This window comes from Pezoporus occidentalis, unplaced genomic scaffold (assembly GCF_034315485.1).
Source record: "Pezoporus occidentalis ecotype Australia unplaced genomic scaffold, CSIRO_AGI_Poc_V1 ctg59, whole genome shotgun sequence".
NCBI classification, from domain to species: Eukaryota; Metazoa; Chordata; class Aves; order Psittaciformes; family Psittacidae; genus Pezoporus; species Pezoporus occidentalis.
The window spans coordinates 5,063,265-5,077,736 of NW_026915932.1; the positions used below are offsets into that span (position 1 = coordinate 5,063,265).

A 14,472-nucleotide genomic window follows, 5' to 3' on the forward strand; every position below is an offset into this window, starting at 1 on the left:
AGAAGAGAGGAAAAAAAAATTCAGGTCATTTCCAGGGATCTCCATTCTTAAAAGATTGATGAAAATATGTGAAAGGCACTGTACATGCTTCCAAACCAGTGTCTGTGCAATGTTCAGCTTAAAAAATATGTAGGGAATGAAAGTGTTTTTACAAGGCAAAGATGCATCTGTATATTCATCTAAAATGGGACTAGGAGTATGAAAAGAAAACTATTATGATAATCGTGTAAGTTGGGTGTCAAACACTCGGATCTTTGCATGAATACTATTTGACATGGAGACAATTAGAATCCAGAATCAATCCTTAATAATGTACACAGCATTCTTACTGTGAAATTATTGCAGAAAGTTAATTGATTATAAATTGCATAAGATAAAACAATATTCCAAATGTGGATACCTACTGTTATGCTTGGTCCCCATTTACAGTTGTCAAAACAAGTTATTTTTTTCCCATTCTATAGCACACAAGTGGCTGAGCAGCAACAATTCCAGTTGAAAAATAATTTGATGGCGTGAAAGGAACTTGGTTCACAGAATCACAGAATCCTAAGGGTTGGAAGGGACCTCAAAAGATCATCTAGTCCAACCCTCCTGCAAGAGCAGGGTAACCTAGAGTACATCACACAGGAACTTGTCCAGGCGTGCCTTGAATATCTCCAACGTAGGAGACTCCACAACCCCCCTGGGCAACCTGTTCCAGTGCTCTGTCACTCTCACAGTAAAGAAATTTTTCCTGATGTTCACATGGAACCTCCTATGCTCCAGTTTACACCCACTGCCCCATGTCCTATCACTGGACATCACCGAAAAAAACCTAGCTCCATCATCCTGACACTCACTCTTTACATATTTGTAAACACTGATGAGGTCACCCCTCAGTCTCATCTTCTCCAAGCTAAAGAGTCCCAGCTCCCTCAGCCTCTCGAGTGCCTATATTTAGATACTCAATTTAGAACATTTTCAGGGAAGTCTGTATGAGACAAGCAAATGCAGGCATCCTCTGCCTTACCTGAAATAATGAGGTTTTATTTATAGTTAAATCCAGTGACAAAGTACATAGGGAAGATTCACTGAATGAGCCTCGTGTTCTGTGCCACTTTCCCATGTGTGATCTCCTTAATGTCATGTGTGTCAGTGAATACATGAACTCCAGAGAGCCAAGACAGTTTATCTCTGAAAGGACTTGATTTTTTTTTTTTCTTCTCACAGGTCTTTAGATGATGAAATAGCAAAGAAAATAATTACTAGTTGGGGAGCTATTTTCTCTTTTTTTTTTTTTTCTCCTAGAGTTAAAGGAATGTGTATCATAATTGCTTTACAACTTCCACTGCTTATCTAAGTACTGGCATTGCACAGTGAAAATGGAGCAAAGGAGACAAGATGGAGCAAAGGTATACCAAATCAAAAGTTACCTCCTTTCTAGTTTGAAAAAATAGTTTTCAAAACATCTCTTTCATCCTAATGCTGAAAACTGTTTCATGTTGGCAATCTCTCTTCTATTAAAGGATATCCCAGTATTTTGGAGTAAGTTTAAAGCTGCGTCTCATTTGAACTGAAATGCTTGGTAAAAGGACTGGTTATGGCTGATGGCTTCTTACGTGAGAAGAGACTTTTAAAGGAAGGGATCATAATTGTTTTAATAACTATGTTTGATATTTTACTGACTTTTTTTTTCTATCCATAAGCATCTAGTGCAGTTCTGTATACCTGAGCTGCTTGTTTTGCTGCTCCTCCTCCAGCTGTGCAGGAAAAATTGCTTTATAGCGTCATGAAGCAATTCAGTGGAGGAAATGGTTACAGATTAAAACTAGCATTGTCAAATTATTGAAGTCATGTGGCTCTTAGTTGCAAGGTTTTTTGGCAGGACCCAAACATGATTATGATCTGTGTCATAGTTTGCTCTTATGAGCTCTTAGATTTGGATCATTGCATCCAGTTTCCAGATAATCCCTGTTGAGAAAAATTAGAGTTGACAAGACAAACTGTAAATTAAAGGGAAAAGAGTGACTACAGCAGGCAGGCAAAGATAATTAAAGTGAGTTAACTATTTTTATATTTTATTACCAAAAGCCAGATTTTTGTGACCATGGTGCATAACATGTAAGCCATTGCCGAAGCGTATGGCTTACTCTGTTAGCAGTCTTAGGAGACATGGAGAATTGGATTTGTAGGAGGATTTGGTCATCCTCTCTGTCCCCTTAATGAAGGTAGTGCAGTCCATTGAGGGGAAGCTGTGATTCACAACTGGAGAAACTTGCACTAAAACTGCTCATGATACTGTGTGCAGAGAATATCCTTCATGAGGAATGTCAGTTTAGCACCTGCAACACACGTGATTGTAGCCATTTGGCTTTGCCAACTGATGCTCCAAGTTCAGCCCAACCACCAAAACCAATGTGGACATACTGAGACTTCAGCAGTGTGGTAAGAGACTTGATAAGCTGCAATGAACTGGGGCGGAGTATGCGTGCACGTGCTATTCAGGGATAGAGAAGACTTTTGCCTTTAGCATCTCGCTTTGTGGATAAGCTAAGGTGAAGTAGTCTGTTCCATGCATGTCTGTAATGACTTGCTGTTGATCCTTCCTGTTCAAGGAGTATGATGGTTACACTTTAGGGTGTACCTCCATAGAAATGTCTGAAACTACATACAAAAATAAGTGCTGCATGTGTATCTAAAGCTGCCAAGAGAAAGATACATTGGGTGCAATCAGATACTGTGAATGCAGTTGATCTATTTGGCAACATGACTGACAGGAGATCTTCAGTGTGGATTAAGTTAAGACAAGAAGAGGCTGTTTCTAACGTTAGTACTTATAACTTCCATTAATTTTCTTAACTTTAAATAGAACTTTGTAGATTTTAATTTGTACATGAGTAACATTATTCAACACTTTTATCTTAAAGTACGCTTAAAGAGACAGGGCACTGTATTGGAAAAGTAAAATTTGTGTACTTTTATTTGGTAAAGATTAAAAAGAAATGCAAGTTTCTATTGTCTTTTAAAATAATGTATATTTTTTAGCTTTGCTCTTATCCAGACTTTGAAGCTCCACTTTTTAAGATGTATATAGTTATATAACTATTTTTTTTAATGTAATCAGCCACTTTAAAATTCCCTTTCTGGTTTTTAGTTCTCTAGCACTTCACAACTCTCATCTGTTTTCAGCTGATTTTTCTTTTTCTATCCAGTTCACAAATTCAAGCTGATACATTGGCAAGTATATTCAGACTCTCCTACTTTGACATCATAAAGTAGACATGCTTAACTGATCATTTCCATGAAGGATTACTGCTCTCTAACAAGGCTTAACTTTCAGCTACTACGGGCTGTAGACTGAGAATTTGGAATATTGAGATAGTTGCATTTTCACAAGAGGGATTCAGGAGGAATTTTCATACTGTGTCTCTTATAATGTGGATGAAAGTTATAACCTTCAGCACTGCATTTTTAGGCTCCCTTTAGCCTAAACCTATACCTTGTATTTTTAGGCTCCAGGGGTGTCACCTCCCCTCACCGTGCAGCGCCCCTTTTGGCGGGGCAGCGCCTGCCCACGCTCAGCCTCACCGTTACCGCCGGCGGCCTACAGGCCGGGAGGGGGCAGCGCCTGCGGCCTCGCTGCCGCCGCGAGGTGGCGCTGCAGGCCAGCGCTGGCGGCCGCCGGCGCCGCGTCCCCGCCCCTCCGCCATGGCCGATGTAGAGGACGGGGACGAGCCGGGTGTTCCCCTCTCACACCCAGGTTCGGCGGGCTCCAAGGCGGGCGGTCCCGACAAGATGTTCTCGCTGAAGAAGTGGAACGCGGTGGCCATGTGGAGCTGGGATGTGGAGTGCGACACCTGCGCCATTTGCCGGGTGCAGGTCATGGGTAAGCGCCAGCCCGCAGGCCCCGGCGGCAATGGCGGCCGCCCCCGCTGCGGGGCAGGGGTCGCCCAGTCGGTGGGGCAGGGGCTGCACTGCCGCCCTACGCTGCCCCGCCCTCATGGCGGGCGGAGGAGACAAGTACGGCTTACGGCAGAAGGGGGGCGGCTCCGCCGCGCCTCCTCTCTCTCCTCCGCACCCTCTCCTTAAGGAGGGCGCTGCGGCCCTCAGCACCCGGTGCCCGTCTCCTCGGGGGTCTGCCCCACAGCGCCCGAGGGTGCGACACGCGGGTGCGGGCCCGGGCGGTCACCTCAGGCTGCATGCAGTTGCCGGGGGAGCGTCTCCCCGGAGCCCCCTCCCTTGACGGCAGCGGGCAGCCCTTCCCGCGCCACCCTCCTGCCGGGGGAGGCCGGAGCGCCCGCTGGGCTTCTGCCCGGGGCCTGTCAGCGTGAGGAGAGCGGCACTCGGGGAGTGTGTGCCAGGCCCGGAGGCGTGCTGCTGGCCTGCCGCCCCGCGCTGTGCAGGAGTGCGTGCAGCGTGGAGGCCGCCGTTTCCTGCGCGTTGGCAAGCTCCTCCAGCGCTGAGTTAAAGCCGAGCTGACCAGAGTGCTAGATGTGTGGTGTTGCTGGTGGTGGGTGGCTGTTAAAGCAGTTGCGGATGTGGATGCAAATTAACTTCCAAAATCTGTTAATCCAGGCTCTCTGTCGCTTCTACCCAAGCCTCCTAATTACTGGTGCAGTTTAACGCATGTGAATGCACCAAAAAATTTATTGAAAAGGTGTTAGTTTATCTGGTTTTGAAATCTGGAGAATCACTTTGAGAGCAGCCTTATTGTTGAGTGGCATTACTGTTTTCTGACATCTTTTACGAATATGATATTTATCCTGGATCTTTGTATAATTTTTGAATTCTTACTCTATTATGTATCTAATCCAGTTTTTACTGTTGTGTCAAGTTGTCATGGACATAACTGTCCTCTCACTTGGGCTTGGTACAGTCTGACAGGAAAAAAGACCCAGGATTCCCTCCAGCAGCTTGCTTTTGTAGGTCCAGGAGCCATGATATTGCAAATCAAGCCAGGCTTAACAGAATTGAGACACAGTATGTAATGCTGTCATTTTTCATACATGCTTTACTGAGAGCGTTCTTTGGAATGGAAAAAGCAGAAAGGTGTGTTAGGAAAAAAAAAGCCCAGACTGAAGTGGTGGGAGATTCCCATCTTTTATAAGCATGTTTTGGAGATTGTCTGCTTTTATGTGGTGAACAAAGACCCAGAGACCACCCTGGAAATAGGAAATTGGCTTCATCTGCCATATAAACCATAATATTCTGTTCTAGCCAACCTATAACAGGGCACTATAAAAAAAGTCTTAAATGAACAAAATCTTACCCAGAGCTTTTATAAAAGTATAAAATAAAAAAGCATGTTTATAATTTTTCATATCTAGACCAAGGGAATACTTTTCATCTGAAACTAGCAGAAAAATCTGGTAACCGTTTTTTCTGAGAACAAACCACATTGTTAGAATGTGAAACTTGATTATTACTTACTTCAGTTTAGCAATTTCACATTGACCCTGCTAGACCCACTCTGGCTCCTGTAGAGCCACTGCGTCTGCAGGAGCCTTAGGTTGGAGGCAATGCCAGATTTCAGCTGGCACTCGATTGAAAGCTAGTTTGATTTTTACAAGGGAGGAAAGTGTTAGCTATCTTAATTTCCTGCTGGTTTAACTTGAACCAGTGTGGTCTTCAAGGATCACAGAAGCACAAGGGAAAGAAGCAATAATGCAGGTGTTAGCTGGGAAGGGCTGGATTACAGCAGTAGTGACTTAGCTTTGCTCAACCCTTCAGACATCTTTGTGGTTATGATGCAGGAGTGGTGACAGCTTACCTTGGTGTGGTGGATAGTGATTTCTGTCTTTAGCTATCTGTACTGCTTCTCTGTCTGAAACTGCAAATCTAGGGCTTAGGAAAGCTGATGTTATGGTGACTACTAGTCTGCCACAGCTTGCTAGTGAAGTGACCCTTCAGTTTGCTTCGATGTACCATGGTACAAGTTGAATCAATTTGAATGAATCTTCCCAGCATCTTGGCCCTTAAATGGCACAGAAAAAAACCTGACGGGAACAATCAGGAACCTCTATTTCCTGTCTTACTTTTATCTCACTGAGGAAAGGGCAACTGTTTCAGAGTTTCTGTCTTCTTTGTTCTTTATTACCTGCAAAACTGAGGAGTATCTGGGCAGATGAAACCTAAAATAGACATACCATATGTGGCAGAGAAAGCAAAAATATTCAAATCTAAATTCCTGTAGCATATCATGTTCCTGGCATGTAGGAAAATATGGTCTGACTAATGACATGTAGGCCAGGTCCAATCTGTGGGACACTTGTTAGTACTATCACCTTTTCTTTGGAGGAGATGAAGATGTGTTTACTCTCATAATAGTTGAACACTTTCTGTTGTGTGTGGTATGTGCACATAAGTCTGCAGCCACCAGTGCAGGGCAAAGGAGAAACACAAGCATTTTTCCACTGGATGTTTGTGGCACAGTGCTAAGCCTGCAAGTTGTAACTTCTGTATCTTACTGAGTCCTGAACCTGCCATCCAGTCCTATAGGCACACACTGGAATGCATAAAGATGATAAATATTTTTAATTAGCTACTGTTTGATGTTTATCTGTTTATGATTCTATGATTTATATTATTAAATTGACCAGTATGTTTGCACATGTATGTGACTCTTGTGAAAATTGCATGCAGGTACTTACTAAGGAAAGCCACTATATGAAAAGCAGGAGGAGGTGGGGGTTATGGTGAGAGATGTACAGCCAAAAAGAAAAAAAAATAATTTTGTGAATGATTTCCTTAAAAGGAGATGCTGACATCTGGAAAACAAAGTCCTGTAATTAGGGTTTGGCTTTGTGCTTACTCTGGTCTTAGTATGCCTGAGTGCCTTGGCACAGATCTGCTGCTTGTTATATCTACAAAATGGAGAAGGGTTTTTTTTTTTTGGGGGGGGGGGGGGGTTGGTTTTCTTGTTGTTTTTTTTTTTTCCCATCAAAAGTTATGAAAATACTAAAGTCATGGAAAATAGACAAAACTTGTTGGACAGTTTATAGTCTTTCTGATCTCTGTCAGGTATATATTTCTTTGTCATGTGTCCTGTTTTAAAATTTAAGGGGTAATTTAATGTTAAAGGGCTGAACTAGGCATCAGAGTTGGGATTTTTACCTTTGTAAATTGGTTTTAGAGTTTTTATTTTCCTCTGACAAACCTATTCTTAAGATGGAATCCTGAGAATCAAATTGAGTCTTGTTCTTGTTTACTTTTAGATGCCTGTCTTAGATGTCAAGCTGAAAACAAACAAGAAGATTGTGTTGGTATGTAGTGATTTCATTCGCTTGTTTTTCAGTTGAAGCTTCTCTCAGTAGGGAGCACTTTAAAGTTTGAAGGGAATACTGATTTTGTTAATGCTCTAAAGTAAATGTGTTTCATTCTGTGTTGTGTCATCTTTTTACGTTAGTAATACTTTATACTTTGAGCACTAATAGAATTAGTTTTCATGTCAGGCATGCAGTAGAACAAAACTTCAAATTTGCAGTCAACACAAACACAACTGAGAAGTTTTAAGTTTCTGTCACCCTGAGTGTAGTTGGGGCGATCATAATGTACACTTTTGAAGTGGTTAGGAACAGGCTGCTTCTTTTTTTTTTTTTTTTTTTTTTTCTGAGATGCATGCCAGAAGACACAATGGTAATACCAATAAAAATCCTCTGTTCTGAAATCAAGTGTGTCTGGGTTAGGGGGTTAGAAAGTGGTATTTTTTGCAGTCTTAATTCAGACATAGTGGAGACAATTGCTTGTTTGTTCATTCTTCATTTCAAAAAGTGGAATCACTTGAGTTTTCCATAATGCTCTTTAATCATAAATATACTTTCAGTTGCATACCAATATATGCAAAAGCAAATCTTTATTGTGGTGTATTTAAATCTGAAATAGTGAAAATTGTCTCAGTTTGCTTTAAATCTTTAAGTCAACTTTTAAACCAGTGGTTAAGCCTTGCTTATTCTTTCTGTCTTGAAGTATATTCTCTCAAACTTAATCCACTGTTGGTTTTGATGATTGTTTTAATGAGAAAAGGGATTTGCTGTGCCATGTATCTTAATTGGCTTGCTGAGTGTCCTATTTAAGATAGTCAGAGAGGAAAACAAACCCAGAACATAATTTACAACACTCATTTGAGTAGTACCCTTGTATTGTAGTAAGAAGAATATGAACTAATAAGGTGAAAACAAAGTAACTAATACTGTTCAGGAGTAGATGGACACTTCTTGTTGTGTTGAAAGAGTTGTAGCCTATGAATAACTTCTGGTCTAAGATCCCATTTTGAGGCTATATATTGTATGAAATGTGCTTCCTTGATGTCATACATTTAAGTTTAAACACAGCATTTCAGGTCAGAATTTGGTGATATGGTCTTTCATGATAATAGTGCCTTGGCTATAGTTTGGTACTGGGGAAGATAAAGTGAAGAACTTGGATAGTTGAACTTACTTCCTGGGCAGAACTGATAAATGTGTTTATACATTCACAAAACTGTGTTGCTTTGTACAAGAAAGTGAGAATATATGCATTTCTTTGTTGGTAATTGGAAATAAGTAAAAGGATTGATGATAGAGAACTGACTAGTATCCTAATGATCATAATAAGCCAGTCTCAGTGGGTAAATCAGTGATGACCCGTTTTGTCTCTGCAGCTTGCAGTGGTTATAAACATCTGAGAATGATAGTTTGGACCTTGCAGTAGGTGTTAATTGGACAGCTGAGTGTGACTGGAATGTGTTCTTTCTTCTTTTTCAGTGGTTTGGGGAGAATGCAATCATTCCTTCCACAATTGCTGCATGTCCCTGTGGGTGAAACAGAATAATCGCTGTCCCCTCTGCCAGCAGGACTGGGTAGTCCAGAGAATAGGCAAATAAAAACACTGGAAGTTGGTGGTTTTTTTTTGTGTCAAACTTATTGAAGCAGTGTATGTCTGACACCTTATGCTCCTGCAGAAGAATGGAACATGTCAATCGTGGCATGATTTATTTAGTTTTATCTGCTAGAAGATAGGTGTGGCTTTGTCGTATGCTGATTGCTGTACCAGGAGGGAATGGTCAGTCTTACTGCGGATGTTTCCACAATAAAAAAGCCAAGAGACACTACGTTAACAAATGTATCTGTTATGATTTGAGTGTTAACTGTATCAGAGCATAGAAGTGTGGTAGTGCAGATTATACCCTAAATACAGTTTATTTAATGTTTTTGTTCAGGTAAATGAATTAACTTGCAAGGGTGACCTTACGTGTAAGTCTGAAACACTGCATAGTTTACTGTCAGGATCAAGAAATTGTTTTCTGAGTAATACTGTATACAAAAACAGTCAGTGAGAGTTTTTTAGGAAGTATTCTGGGTTTTAATCTAAATATTGTGTAAAGCATTTGCTATATGCTTTTTCTATCACACTATACTAAACATTTCTAATTTAGCTTTTATGACTTCAGAAAATTTTGTTTTCTTGTATCTCTGTCGCTACATTATATTCTATGCATGATTTTCACAACTATAGCATTAAAATTTAACTCCATTCATAATTCTTTAATTTCTATTTCTGTTAAAGATAATTGAGACATGTATATTTAATCCAGAGACTTTTGGTACAAAGACATGTATTTGATATCAGTTGTCTGGGGGCATAAACAATCCTGCTGGTTAGCTGACTAATATAGAAGGCCAACAAAACTAGTAATTTAATAATCCCAAGGAAAGCAGGTATTAATTAAATCGAGGGAAAAATGTTTAATTGTTTTCCGTGAAAATTCAGTTAATAGAAATTTATCATCATTTTGTTGGTTACAATGTTTTGGAAGTGGGAGAAAGCATGTAATTTTTGTGGAAATTCTCAATACAGCATTTTTTATATATATATGAATCATGTTTTTTTTCTTACAAATATTTAAGTGCTTGCCTCTGACTTTGATTTTCCCTAAATATCCAAAGTAATTACTATTAATCTGACCATATGATGTGGGATTATTTTTTTAAATATATATAATGGGTTGGATTATTGCTTTAAATCTGTAACAAATTCAGGCTTGTTAAAATGGATAATAAACCTGGGTGAAATTGAAAAAATATTATATGCATATCAAGTTTACTTTAAAGTTATCATCTTAAATGTTTAATGCATCTCTTAGCAGATGTATTTCTGTCTAGTTCTGTTTATTTAAAGGGGTTTATCTTCTCTGTATAAAAAAGTTCCAATGTCAGTCTGTGTCATCAAGCATACATGTAGAGTTTACTGTGGTTTTGTTTAATACTTGTAATCTTGTTTTTAAAATATTTTGATTTTTTAAAATATAACTTCTGTTTCATTACAAACTGAGATCAAAGAATTTTCTCTGTCACTGTTACATTGTATGACATTGGTTGTTATTGTCGCAGATGATGTCTGTCTTAAAATTGAAAACAACTATAAAATAGGTTAACAGTAGTAATGAAGTGCCTTTAGCCCTTATGTTGTTGAGGAGTATTTGTGTAAAATGATTCTTCCTAAAATGACTGAGAAAAAATCTGATGGGATGTGGAAATAGGTTTTATCTGTCAAAGTGAAGCTATATCTATTTACCACCTATTTTCTGTGCCAAAATGGTCCCAGGCTCAATCTTCTAACCTCTGTTAATTCCATCTAGTCCCATCAGAGGGCTTCTTTCTTCATTTTGCTTTGGTTTGTAGGTGAATATGGAAAGTACCAGAGTAATTTTCACTCTGCTTTCTGTTCACATCACCTGCGTGACAAGAGCAGCAAATAATTGTAGAAGAGCTTTCCAAAGTGTCGGCTCAAATAGGCGTTTACGCAGATGAGGATGGTTAATGTTGAAATCAAAGCAGCTGATAGTTGTGTATCTTTTTGAGTAGTAACTAGAGGTTCACCTAGAACAAAAGGTAATAAATTATGTCTTGCATATTTTTTCTGAGATTAGCTGAAGTCCCAGTCTTTCTACAAGCTCTGGATCAGAGAAATTTTCTTCCGTTCCAAAACATTCCCTGACATTCCATTAGTGTAGTTCTTATTAAGTACCATTTTTAGTCCTGAATTTGTTCACCTCTTGTCCATGCAAACCAGATCAATTTTGCTTCTCACCCAAATATACTGTTTTATTAGTAGGTAACATGAACTTAAATAGTCATTATTGACCGGTAGATTAATGCTGATCTGCTTTTATCTGTTGTTTAATAAATGATGGGCATATCTTGCTAGAGTCTTCTCAGAAATGATTGGAGTTATGAATATGCATCCAAAGAGCATACTTTTTCACTTTGCTTTTTATGAAGCTATGTTCTTTTAGAGAAAGTTTATGTTCCATACGAATTGGGATTCTCATTAACACAGCAGAATGATTTTTAGAGCTCTGAATGTGTCTTTCTTGCACAGGTACTATAAACATCAGGTGTTTTCTTGATTTGCTTAGACGTGAATATATCAGCAGCTGGTGTAAGCTTGAGTTCACCCTCAGGTCCCCATCTACCAGCGATTTGTACTGCTGTTCGAGCTCTGATAGCATTCTTGTTAACTGCAAAATAGGCTTTGATGAATTTTTATTGCCTCCGTTCTTGCTCTTCTGTACCCAGGATGTTATGGGAATATGTTGCTGTAGGCACTTATTTCAGGAAAACCACCAGAAGAATTCCACAGTTCTTCCTCTGAATTTTTCCAGTTTTGCTTTCTCTGCTCGTACTAGCTGCATTGTTTAGTCATTTATGTAATCCCCTGCATGGTGCTTGCATTCACCTGGTAGAATTAATGACTGCTGTACCAGCAAGACTTTGAAGTACTCAGCTTTAGAGTACACTGTGTTCTGCACACATAGCAGTTTGTGATGGATGGCTCTCTCAATCACAGCTAGAAAAACACGCTGCTAATGTAATTTTTGTAGAGAATAAGCATGAGTTTTATGCCAAATCTATTCAATGCAGGCAGGGTTAAGCATGGAAAACCAAAATACTACATAGAGTGACAAAAAGCAGCAAAGAAGGGCTTAGCACTTACTGTTGGGAGTCTTAGAGGTGCCTGTTGTTACTCCTGATGTTAGTATTTGTGATTCAGCTCTTCAGTGTGCTCTAAGAGTGAAAAAAGAGAAGAAAAAAGAGAAAAGGGAACTTGACCTTGACCTCAGGAGTGTGGCTTGACCTCATTGCTACTGGAAGAATCATGGAACTGCTTTTCCTGATGCCGTAAATACCTTCCTTATATCCAAAGAAAGCTTTAGCAGCAAAATTGCATGACACATGACAGAAGGGGGCTTAGCCCCGTAAATGCAACACATAATTTTTCTTTTGGGGAAAAAATGGGGCACAGGCTTCCTGGTAGTCAGGTGGAATTTGCCTTCACTTGATTATAATCAGCTTTGTTCTTTTGTTGATGTCACCTCAACCATACACTGTTGCTATCTGCCACTTACTGTCATAAAGCTCAGCAGGGAAAATAAACTGAGGCCACAGTTGCATCTGGCAGTGTCTTGGCAAGATTTGGCTGGTCATTTGAAGTGTTCTTTTTTTCTGTGAGTAGGATATGAAGTCAGAACTATGTTTTGTATATAGGGATCATTATTTTTAGAACAGCAGCAGGTCTTAGCCTCTGCATGTAATCCGCTCAGACAGAGCCACATGAGGCATCAAGGTTTGCGTGAGGTATCTGTGGAGCTCAGTCATTGATGTTGAGTGTAATTTGAGTTGTGGAAGCATGGATGCTCAAAGCACTGAATTGTGTGATAATTTTAAGTTCAGTGCCTCATGATGTCCCTGCCTGTGGCAGCGGGGTTGGAACTAGGTGATCTTTAAAGTCACTTCCAACCCAAGCCATTCTATGATTCTGTCTTCATCTGTGTCAACTTCTGTTTCAGACATGGCGGATATGTGATAAAAGCTTTTTATGAAATCAGATCCAAACTTAAATAATTCTTAGTACATTGGTGTTCTGTGTATTGAGCAAAGTTGATGCAAGACTGTCCTGTTAACTGCAGCCAGTGTGCCACTAAGTTTGGAGTGTGCACATATTGCAAACATGAATCTGCATGTTCTCAGCAGCCAGGGACAGTGCATATAGAGGATATCTTCATACACATAAAGGTTATCGGGGCCCATTCGAAAAAACACCAGCTGAACAGCATGCATTTGATGCTGCCAATGAAAAGGCTTGCCTAGGATGTCATCCCTCAGCTATACATAGCAAACTCAAAGCTCCTTACAGAGAAACCTCTTACCAGTCACTTTCCACAAATGGTGCATGCACCTAAAAGTACTTAGTCAAAATCCTTCAGAGGTATTTAATGCAAAAGCAGTTAGTCTGTGGTGTTGTTTAGAAGCCTGCACGCACCACCAGCAAGGAGGAAGTGCAGGGCAGCTGTAGCACAGCACTTGGGCTAGTTTCTCATTTTATTTCAACCAGGCTCTGCCACCCCAAGAGCTTGTCAAGATGTGTGACATGGGGGGGCTTGACAACCTGATTGCCAACACAGCCTATCTGCAGGCAAGGAAGAGTGGAGATGGAGACACAAAGGAGATGCAAAAGAGACGTAGGAGCCTCTCGCTGCCCAAGGTTGATCAGTGCAGAGATGTTAGACAGTCCATTGTTGCTGATTATGACAACATCTGTGAGCAGCAGCCCATTGGCAAGAGATTCTTCAGAGATTTCTTAGAGACAGTGCCAGAGTATTTGGTAGCTAAGGACTTCCTGGATGAGGTGTCAAACTGGGAGTTGGCAGAGGACAATGTCAAGAGCAGTACCATGGAGAGTATGATCACCAATTTTCTTAAGACAGGCTCCAAAAACTATCTGGCTTTCATGAGCTCTGACTTGGCCAGCAAATGCCTGGCAGCTACTGCAAATGACTATGAGAATGTTGTGCAGATGGCCAAGGAGGAAACCAAGCTCTTCCTTAAAGGCAAGCCGTTCCAGGACTTCCAGACCAGCCCCTTCTATGACAAATTCCTCCAATGGAAAGTTTTTGAGAAGCAGCCAGTAACTGAAAAATACTTCTATGAGTACCGAGTGCTGGGCAAAGGTGGCTTTGGAGAGGTAAGAGCTATACTTTTACAGATGTGGGTCATTCCTTCCCTTTCAAGAGCAGCAGTTGGGTTTGCAAAGAGGAGCTTGCAATGGGTTAAGTAGTTATCTAAGGTTTTGCAAAACTTGCTCCTTCAGATTGTCCATTTCACAAAACTTAGCCTGAGTTTATCTGCGATACAGGGTCCAGATACCTGTTAGTGAAGAGCTACTCTAGAACTTTTATGTTCTGTCTATGCTAGTAAAAAAGCAAGTTTCTTTACAAAAGCTTGTGTGACTGTTCATATATTTAATCATTAGTATTCTCCTTAGCACCTTCTTAGCCTGTGCTAGCATGCACTCCCAGATAATTCTAGATGTGGTTTAGGGAATAGCACAGATTAGGATCTGTTCCCAAACACAGTATGAATGAAGCTACTTTTGTCCAGATGGAAGACTAGCTATACAGGTGCAAGCTATATATGCCACATATCCTTATGGACAGAGAATTGTTCCTTTTAT

At 40.3% G+C, this 14,472-nt stretch overlaps 2 protein-coding genes across 3 annotated transcripts in view; both read left to right on the plus strand.

Moving 5' to 3' along the window:
- Positions 1 to 3,640: 3,640 nt before the first annotated feature.
- RNF7 (ring finger protein 7) lies at positions 3,641 to 9,944 on the plus strand. 2 transcript variants are annotated; one of them, XM_062638988.1, is made up of 3 exons: positions 3,641 to 3,861; positions 7,197 to 7,244; positions 8,724 to 8,780. In XM_062638988.1, the coding sequence occupies exons 1-3, from the start codon at positions 3,691 to 3,693 to the stop codon at positions 8,778 to 8,780; spliced, it is 276 nt and encodes a 91-aa protein (XP_062494972.1). In that variant the 5' UTR covers positions 3,641 to 3,690. The 2 variants fall into 2 exon arrangements, with proteins under 2 accessions (XP_062494972.1, XP_062494971.1); XM_062638987.1 differs by having other exon boundaries at positions 3,648 to 3,868; positions 8,724 to 9,944.
- Positions 9,945 to 10,371: 427 nt separating this feature from the next.
- Positions 10,372 to 14,472, plus strand: part of GRK7 (G protein-coupled receptor kinase 7) — a 30,184-nt gene continuing 26,083 nt past the window's right edge. Inside the window, exon 1 of the mRNA XM_062638985.1 lies at positions 10,372 to 13,983. Coding sequence (XP_062494969.1) covers positions 13,381 to 13,983 — 603 coding nt within the window. The 5' untranslated portion in view covers positions 10,372 to 13,380. The remainder of the gene's footprint in view (positions 13,984 to 14,472) is intronic.

Bases quoted from the DNA above. Each gene is read 5' to 3' on its own strand.
- RNF7 (XM_062638987.1), top strand. From the start codon at position 3,691: ATGGCCGATGTAGAGGACGGGGACGAGCCGGGTGTTCCCCTCTCACAC. The intron at 3,869-7,196 runs GTAAGCGCCAGC...GTTTACTTTTAG, and splicing joins TTGCCGGGTGCAGGTCATGG to ATGCCTGTCTTAGATGTCAA. The intron at 7,245-8,723 runs GTATGTAGTGAT...CTTCTTTTTCAG, and splicing joins CAAACAAGAAGATTGTGTTG to TGGTTTGGGGAGAATGCAAT.